Genomic DNA, 10000 nt, shown 5'->3' on the forward strand with positions numbered 1-10000 from the left:
GAAGTGGTGATAAAGACGGAACCGCTTGGCTGTGACGAGACGTTTACGCGGGCCATTGTGGCCTCGGAGGTACGTGCCGTGGTAAAACGCCCCTTCCTCACTTCATTCAATCTCTAATGAAGCGGGCTCTCATGTAATAGTATGCAGTATCAGGTTACTTATTGCTGTTCAAAGTACATATTTATTGAATCCTTCAAAATAGAAGTCCGATAGACATGTTCGAGTAAAGTTTATAAGGATTACTCTTTTATTCAAATCCCAATAATGGGAGGATGGTCCCATAATTACCCGGCCTGACCTAGATACGGCGGTAGCTGTTTAAAAAATATCACTGTACTAGAATGTACGCAATCTACAAAGCATAAGTTTCAAGTTTGAAGACGCCATGTGGTTTAGTATTTGTTTGGCAGCCATCAATAAGTGAACGTTCACGAGTGAATTTCTGAAAATGGAGAGAGAAAATTGGTCTTCGTTACATGTGATACAATATACTTTTATTAATTGAATGAAAGGCCTCTCAGCCCCCAAACAACCAATATATAGTAAAAGCTGACCTGGATTATTCCAGTCAGTCTTCTGGAAGTGAGTCTGCTCCTTCGTTTATACAACAGTAATATAATACAATTGGGCGGCAGAGTTTAAAACGAGGCTGTACGAGCTGTCAAGACGAGAGCATCACATTGGTCGACAAAATGACGTGACGACTCCAGAAACAATGAAGAAAATCCACAAAGTGATGCTGGATGATCATCGATTGAAAGTGATCTAGCGAGCTAGCAGACATAGTAGGCATTTGAAAAAGTGCGGAACATTGCAAAACTGAACTGAAAAATTGGACGTGAGAAAGCTGTGTGCAAGATTGGTGCCGCGTTTGCTCATACTCGAGCAAAACCGGTGTCCTTAACATGTTTCAATTGAGTGTTTAGCAAAGTTTCACAGCAACAAAGCAGAATTATTTGGCCATTTGATAACCACGGATGAAACATGGGTCCATTACTTCACATCCGAGACATAAGATTAATCAAAACACTGGATTCAAAAGGGAGAACCGTCTCCAAAGAAGGCGGAGACCGTTTAATCTGCAGGCCAGGACATGGAATCGGTTTTTTGGGATGTGCGTGGGATAATTTTCAGTGAATATCTTGAAAAAGGAAAAACTATCAATGGCGAGTATTATTGTGAACTTATTGCAATGATGGGAGCGAAGAAATCAAGCAAAAGCGGCCGCATTTGGTTAAGAAGAAGAAGTGTTGTTACATCAAGACAATGCACTAGCTCACAAACCCGTCATTGTGATGGCCAAAAAATTCATTAATTAAAGTTTGAATTGCTCGTACCTCGTACACCCTATTATTGCCAGATTTGGCCCCCTTCGGATTATTTTCTGAAATTGCAAACTTGTGAAAATGGCTCGGATGGTCAAAGTTTTTCCAAATGTGAAGAAGTGATGTTGTCTTTAGTTCAATGGCTATTTTGAGGAGAAAGACAGTTCTTATTATAAATGAAAAGGGTATCAAACTTATTGAACATCGCTGGGAAAGTGTTCAATAGAGCTGAAAGGAGGTTATGTTGAATAATATATATTTTTTTATAAAGTTTTTGTGTTTTCTTTGTTGGGTCGGTTACTTTTGGGTTCACACTCGTAAGTAGACTTGTGGAATGTTCCGCATTCTGAAGGGAGAGAGAGCTTGGAAAGCAGAACTAAGGAAAGAGGCGGGAAATCCAAATTTTATAGGGAAGAATGATCACGAGTTCAAGTTATATTAAATGCCGGGCAAAATAAACAAATTTTAAAATAAATTTCATTTCTTAATTAAATGATTATGTTGATTGGAACAGTTTACCTGCAAAGCTATTCGAGCCCTTTCTTTTAAAGGTTCAATACTTTTGAGAAAAGATATGTAAACAGTCAATGTAATAATTCCATTGATATGTTGTTTAAGATTGTATTTAAGACCGTAGTTATGATTTATTTCTGGTTGATTTGGGAAACTGATTGTAATGAGATGGGGATTTTCTTATTCTTAATTGTGTTAGAGTTTAGTGTTCGGAAGTTTTCTTTAAGAATACAGGGTCCGTAAAATAAGTATTGGGACTGGTCCGCTGTAGCCTCAAAGCGGAGCAGTTGATGGGGGTCTGACCGGTCGGCGCGGTAAAGGGGTCCCCCACCACTCAGGCGCACTTTAGTTCAGATGCCTCTGGGCATGTGTTGAGACAGGATATGTATTTTTGTGACGTGTGATTGTTTGTGGTGTCGTCTCGCCAGCATATAGAGCGCACCGTCGAGGTAAAGGGGTCCCCCACCACTCAGGCGCACTTTAGTTCAGATGCCTCTGGGCATGTGTTGAGACAGGAGATGTATTTTTGTGACATGTGATTGTTTGTGGTGTCGTCTCGCCAGCATATAGAGCGCACCGTCGAGGTAAAGGGGTCCCCCACCACTCAGGCGCACTTTAGTTCAGATGCCTCTGGGCATGTGTTGAGACAGGAGATGTATTTTTGTGACGTGTGATTGTTTGTGGTGTCATCTCGCCAGCATATAGAGCGCACCGTTGAGGTAAAGGGGTCCCCCACCACTCAGGCGCACTTTAGTTCAGTTGCCTCCGGACATGCGTTGAGACAGGAGTTGGATTTTTGTGACTTGTGATTGTTTGTGGTGTCGTCTCGCCAGCATATAGAGCGCACTATCGAGCAACACTTAACTGTGAAGCTTTGAGTTAAACTCGGGAAATTTGCATCAGAGACCCTCGGAACTCAATAAACAGTGTTATGGGGATAATGCCTTCAGCTGAACAAGAGTTTTTGAGTGGCACAAAATGCTTAAGGAATGCTTAGGAGCTTGTCAAAGGCGAGCACCGCGTTGGAAGCCCGACGTGGTGCTTGTACCGATCCTTGGATGGCCAAAGTGAAAAAGGTTTTGGACTCTGACAGGCGTTTAACCATCGCCTTTATCAGTGAGGAGACCGGCCTTTCAGTCGGAACCGTCCACACCATTGTAACAGAAGATCTTGCGATGAGGAAAGTGTTTTGCGATGAGAAGCTGGTGCCGAAAGTCTTGAACGAGGAACAAAAACTGTCGCGGGTGGAAATTTCGCAAGAAATTTTGGATTGCGTCCAGGAAGATGAAGATTTTCTCGACAACGTAATTACCTCAAAATATAGCACAAAAGGAGCTCAAAGGATAGCTCAAAAGGAGCTCAAAGGATAGCTCAAAATGAGCTCAAAGGATAGCTCAAAAGGAGCTCAAAGGATAGCTCAAAAGGAGCTCAAAGGATAACTTAAAAGGAGCTCAAATGATAGCTCAAAAGGAGCTCAAAGGATATCGGTTCGACTCCATCGAAGTGGTTCAAGTGGGGATGACAAAGGCTCTCAACAGTATTATCCGGAAATTGACTTCCAGCTTTGGGCTTTTGATGAGTGGCAGACAGTGACGAAGTAAACATGTATCGATGCAGGAGGAATGTATTTTGAAGATTATTAAGCAATTGTAATTAAGAATGCAATAAATTTTGATTTTTTGGAACCAGTCCCGATACTTATTTTACGGAGCCTGTATTAAATTTCGGAATGACTTAATTTATTGTCTGTAGTGATATTGATTGGATTTGAGATGTCACGTTATTTTAGTTTGATTGTAAATACTTGGGGACTTGAGTGCCAATGGACATTGTCTCTCTGCACCTGTGAGATTTAATGATAATAATTGTTCAGTTACCGCCGGTCGATTTGCAGGTGGACGAGGAAGGATTGGTGTCGACAACGCAAGACATGACCGTTGGTGCCTTTGGCGGGAGTCAGTTTGAGCGGGTGCGAATTCACGAGGTGTGGGGGGCCATTGGTGATGGCGCTTCAGACGGAGAGCACCATCGAGAGAGGTTCCAGCACCATGCGGACAGTTATTTGAGGCTGCAGGCATCGCAAGGTAATTTTAAGAACTGGAACAAGCAGCGGCACATGCCGGCATTCAAAATTGAGGCTCTGCTCGTGGACGAATGTTGTTCTGCTGTTTGGTGGGTCTCCGATGAGCGCAAATCTAACTCCGCCACATTTCCAGGGACAGCAATTAAGTCTTGTGGGACTTTCGACTTTGTGCCTGGGGAACTTGAAGCACTCGTTGGGAATTGAAGGAATCATTGGGATTTATTGTTTCGTAATGCATATCTACGTGGTCTGTGCAATAAATGCCCAAACTGGTGACCAATCTAGCAGGCCATGACGCTGGCGGACTATAATGCCCCCCTGTGCCAACAGTATAGCGGTGCTAGTTTGTCTCTGAGACCCAATGAGGAGGGGCCGTCTTTTGTGTTCTTTGCAGATCCTCGAGCTGTGCGTTATGGTATGCCCAGTTGTGTTGTAGTTTATTGTGTTGTCCTTGTGTTTACTGTTTGTCGTCTGAAAATGGAAATTGACGATGTCACGAAGGAAGGAATCAACAAATCAAGTTCTTCGGTGAAGTGCAGTGGTAAAAGTTATCGATAAATTACCGAAATGTTGACGGTTGTTTAATGGTTATAATGCTTTGATGAAGAAAACGTCCATCTTTGGGTGGATTAAGCACCAAGACGTATGATTGCAAGGCCGGGACCACCTCCGGTGTTTGACATTGATACAACATTGATCATGTATGCAATGGTCCCCTTGTTCTTCTTACTGATCGTCATAATGAACTGTGATCCTATTGATGTCAGCTGAATAGTTAACTGAATTTCAATGGAAAATCAACAGTTCACACACACAGACTATTAATTTAATGGATTAGTTTTGTTTTAAAAAATGTGTGCAAGTCTTGGAACCATAGAGCGCCATTCACCACACCAAAAGTCTTGAGCATTTGCTTCCTAGTGTTACCACTCTCGGGTTCTTTGTACAACGTAGCAATTGCCTCTTCTTCATCAGGCATTCTTTGCCAAGGTCCTCTCCTCTTCTGCTCTTCTATATATACACTTCCTGCTTCCTTCTTACTTCGTCTCTATCCATTTATTATCTTCAGCATTCTCTTAATCAGCACCATTTGTCAAATGCTTCTCCACTATTCCCAATGTCCCAAGTCTCCGATCCATTGAGTGAGGTGCTCCGTACAAAAGTCATGATGAACTGCTTCCTTGTTTGCAATCTTAGGTTCTTTGAATAACATTAGTAATTGCCTCTTTCTTCTTCCTGAATTAGGCTTCTTAGCTTGGGCTATTCTTCACTTGATGTCGGTCGAACGTCTTCCATCCCATGTTACTATACCTCTGCCCAGGTATGCAGATGAAGGGGATTCCACTTGCTCTAGTTTCTCTCCTCAAATTGTGACGAAACTGCGTTCAGCTTCTCTCTTCTGCACACACTAGGATATTAGTTTTTTTACAATAATTTTATTGACGATATACTTACATCGACATAATAATCTTCAAAGTATGCTCCTTGAGCTGCTACACACTTAGTATAACGTTGCTCCCATTCCCCGTACGCCCACTGGAAATTTTCTTTGGGGATGCCGTTGTGATGACCCTCGTCGAAGCCTCTTGAACGGCCTTTATCGAGTCAAAACGTCGTCCCTTGAGCTGTCTTTTCATCAGGGGGAAGAAGAAGAAGTCCGGTGGTGCCAGATCGGGAGAATAGGGCAGGTGCGGTAATGTGGCAACGCCGTATTTGGCCAGGAGCTGTCTGACGACGAGCGCACCATGGCACGGCATCTTGGCGCACACCTTGCACATGGCCAAATCCTGTGAAATAAATCGTTGGACGTTGGATGCAGACAGACCCAACTGGTCTGCAATTTCTTCACTGGTTAAGCGTCGGTCTGTGTTCAGCAGTGTCCTCACTCTGTCCACATTCATGTCGGTTCTTGCCGTCCGGAGCGATGGTCGTCTTCAGTAAGGTCCCCTATTTTTTTTATAAAATACTATTGATTCTTAATCCCCTTGAGAGTTCCATGAACAACTTTTCAATTTTGCGCAAAGGTTGGAAGGATACTTTAGGTTACAGAGGAAGAATTCACAGCAAACGTATGTGAAGAAATAATTAATAATAATTGAGAGCTGAAAATTTAGAAATGTTCACGTAAACACACTATTCTATCATAATCATCGCGCTATGACGCAATCAGACCATAGGACTGTATCGCAGTAAAATGTAGAGTACTGCTCTGATGCAGGGACGGAGAGATTTACTATTGTGGGAGCATTTACGGTCCATGAGGGCGGGAAAGGATACCCATGCCTCGGCACTTGGCATTACCAGAGCAAACAACAACACCCACACTCGGAAAGTCTGTCTGACTCCTTGACAGCAGAGAATGAAGTAATTATGGTCCTTATCTTCCCCTCCACATGAGAAAGAGACATGTTCCAAGGACTCTCATTCGACTGGAATGAAGAGACACCCAAGATAGCAAGTGTGCCTGCTGTATAAACGTCAAATATATACAGGGTCGCACCCAAAAGTGGTAGGACTGATTTTTTTATAAGAGTTTTATTGACGATATACTTACATCAACTCAATAATCTTCAAAGTATGCTCCTTGAGCTGCTACACACTTAGTATAACGTTGCTCCCATTCCCCGTACGCCCGCTGGAAATTTTCTTCGGGGATGCCGTTGATGACCCTCGTCGAAGCCTCTTGAACGGCCTTTATTGAGTCAAAACGTCATCCCTTGAGCTGTCTTTTCATCATGGGGAAGAAGAAGAAGAAGTCCGGTGGTGCCAGATCGGGAGAATAGGGCAGGTGCGGCAACGTGGCAATGCCGTATTTGGCCAGGAGCTGTGTGACAACGAGCACGCCATGGCACGGCATCTTGGCGCACACCTTGCGCATGGCCAAATCCTGTGAAATAATGCGTTGGACATTGGATGCAGACAGACCCAACTGGTCTGCAATTTCTTCACTGGTTAAGCGTCGGTCTGTGTTCAGCAGTGTCCTCACTCTGTCCACATTCATGTCGGTTCTTGCCGTCCGGAGCGATGGTCGTCTTCAACGAACTCCCTACCCTCTTTAAACAACTTGTGCCACTCAAATACTGTGGAACGGCTTAAGGCAGTGTCCCCATAAGCCTGCTTGATCATATCGATGGTCTCAGTTGCCGTCATCCCGAGTTTCGCCCAAAGCTTCACGGAATAACGTTGCTCTAAATTCAGATTCATTTTGTTTTTCGACGTGGACAAAAAACTTGCTTCACTAAAAACGGTGTCCTCACTCAACGACAGCCTGCAGGCGACTGAGGTTGGTGTTGGTCTGTTGCTAAGAGCCCCCACCACGTTACCCTGCCAGGCAGACCCCCCTCCACTGCTCCGTTAGCGCCAGAGAAAATCAGTCCTACCACTTTTGGGTGCGACCCTGTATTCCCGAAGTAATTGGTCCATAGCACTTAGAGAGTTGCTTGCAGTTCCTCTCTCGCGCATTTCTGCCACTATTGCGATGTCATCTGCGAAATGCAAAATGTTAATTTCTTCTCCATTTATCCTCGACTCCTTTGATACCCAATTCTAGTGCTTCCTTTATTGCCTCTTCTACTACCCTGTCCAATGAATACACGAACTGAGGCCATAAAAACTTTCTTTCGCTTTGAATTTAGATTCTAAATCAATTTTGTCCCCTTCCTCAAAGCACTCTTCATTTGTAGGCCTATGCACTTATTCCATCGTCTTATCCATTCCAGTAAAGAATGCTTTGTAAGTCCTTCTTCTTAAGGCAGTGTTAAGGCCATTTAGTTTCCTCGCGTCAGTTTAAATTCTTATGATAACATTTATCACCGCATTTAATCCATAATCAATTGATATTATTATTATAAGGTAATCTACCGGTTAAGGTAGGTTTTTGGATGGACACAACTACCAAACAAATATTTTTTATTACTCCTAACAAAACACAAAATCCATCATCCTACTCTGCATCAGGTTCCTCTTCATCTCTGAGTCCTTTCTTCCTCCCTTCATCCCGTCCAACATCCCTATCCTGTTCCTTCCCTTTCCTCTTTTGCCCAACATTCTACCCTCTATTACAGTCTTCAACATCCCACTATTGCCGATCAATACCCCATTCATCCACTTTTCATCTGCCCCCTCCTTAGTAACATCTCCCAACAAACCCCTCTCTTCGCCTCACACCATACCGAGTACTTCCTCATTTGTTTTCTTCTCTGTGCATTTCCCACCCTTCTCCATCCTTCGTCCCACACACCCACATTTCAAAAGCCTCCAGTCTACAATTATCCTCCTGCTTCAATGACCACGTGTCTGCTCCGTACATAGCTACGCTCCAAATTAAAGTTTTTACGAGTCTTTTCTTAATATAACCTTACTCAATGTCCCCGTCATCAACTCCCTCCTCCTTGTGAAAGCCTCTTTGCCTAATTGCGCAATTCTTCTCCTTACATCCCTACTACTTTGATACCATGTTGGTCCAAAACACTTACAGAGATACGTATAAACTGTTCTACCCGCTCTAGTTTTTGCCCTCTTATTTTAATGTTTAGCTTGGCCTTTTTCTTTCTAGAAAATCGCATAACCTTAATCAATTGATACATTGGTTATTTGCTCCGTTGATTTCATCAATTTCCATTTTCGACAAGCAGTGATAACAGAGTAACTAACATAACTGGGCATAGCATTCATGTACAGTTCGATGATCCGCCAAGAGCACAGAAGACGGCTCCTCCTTATTGGGTCTCAGAGGCAAACTAGCGCTGCTATACTGTGGGCACGGGGCTGTATAGTTCGAGTAATGGCCTGCCAGATTGGTCACCAGTTTGCACATTTATTGCAAAGAAACACCACGTATATTATGAATAAACCTTGTTCTTACGATTTCTTTAATAAGACGTACAAAGTTCAATGTACTCTTTAGTTCTTTGATATGAAATATAAGATTATGAATTGAATTAACTTTTAAGATAAGTGATTGTTCTCTGAGTGAGTCTTGTATGTGTGTTTCTCGGAACTGAATCATTTCAAATTGTGTGTGTTTAAACTGATGATTAATGTTTGTTCCTTGCGCATCTCTTTCTTGTTCTCGTACGCAAGGAATGGGGAGAGTTCAGGAGGGTGGTTTGCTCATGATGGAAGGGAACTCTCGTATTGTCGGCATGCCATTGGCGGGCCAGCAACCTCCAACCCAGGAGGAGTTCGTCTGTCCTCAGTGCGGCAAGAGCTTTGCGTACCTCTGCTACATGAACAAGCACATCCGAATGACGCACAACCGGGAGCTGTGTGAACGCAAGCACGAGTGTGATGTGTGCAAGATGCGCTTTGCCAAGCGCGGGAACCTGGAGAGACACGCAATGGTGCACAAGGGGGTGCGGTCGTTCAGCTGCGAAAGGTGAGGATACTTGTGCATTGCGGTATTTGCTTGTCCATTGCGGTATTTGGTGAATGGCATGCATATTTGATGGTTGAATAGTAGTCCTCGCATGTACTCTTGAACTGTCATGTGTAATTGCAAAGGTGTACGCTCATGAACTAACCCAGGGAATAAATGCAATAGGCGTGTCAGTGTTGTCTTTGTGGTTTCAGTGATTCATTGCATATACTCTCGGCTTTCATTGCTTCACATTTGGTTGCTCTTCTGTTTGAAAAACAGACGCAAATCTTGTTCACTTTGTGGTGTGTGGTCTGCAATCCACGGCATCCGTTTGACTACAATTCAAGGTAGATTTTATTTGTCCAGTTTAGTTGATTTATCATGTCGACAGGAAAAGACTACCATTAGCATGTGCCATCGCATTTGACGCAAACCTTATACTTCTTTCGCCCACGCAAAAGAAATGATTTAAACGCAACACCCTGTCAACGTCCAAAAACATATTATGGTACCAAGCATATTCAAGTAACTTGCCTCCAAATGTGTACCGTATTTCACGGCATATAAGTTGTGGCCTTGTTCATATATCAGCACGGCATGCCCGAGATATTAAGCATCAAAGGTCTGATCGCAAAATCCTAAGTCTGAAGTGTTGAACATGATTCCTTTGTTCAGTTTAAACAAAGATGGGCATTTGATGGACTGCGGAGATATAGGGAG

General features: G+C 43.3%; 1 protein-coding gene across 1 annotated transcript in view; it reads left to right on the forward strand.

Moving 5' to 3' along the window:
• The window catches only part of LOC139691724 (uncharacterized), a 39939-nt gene that overhangs the window by 20640 nt on the left and 9299 nt on the right, over positions 1 to 10000 (forward strand). The window contains exons 5-7 of the mRNA XM_071589578.1: positions 1 to 69; positions 3733 to 3922; positions 9004 to 9298. The exon at positions 1 to 69 is cut by the window's left edge and continues 24 nt beyond it. Of these exons, the coding sequence (XP_071445679.1) occupies positions 1 to 69; positions 3733 to 3922; positions 9004 to 9298 (554 nt within the window). The remainder of the gene's footprint in view (positions 70 to 3732; positions 3923 to 9003; positions 9299 to 10000) is intronic.

This window comes from Hetaerina americana, unplaced genomic scaffold (genome assembly GCF_022747635.1).
Source record: "Hetaerina americana unplaced genomic scaffold, ioHetAmer1.1.p SCAF_39, whole genome shotgun sequence".
NCBI classification, from domain to species: domain Eukaryota; kingdom Metazoa; phylum Arthropoda; class Insecta; order Odonata; family Calopterygidae; genus Hetaerina; species Hetaerina americana.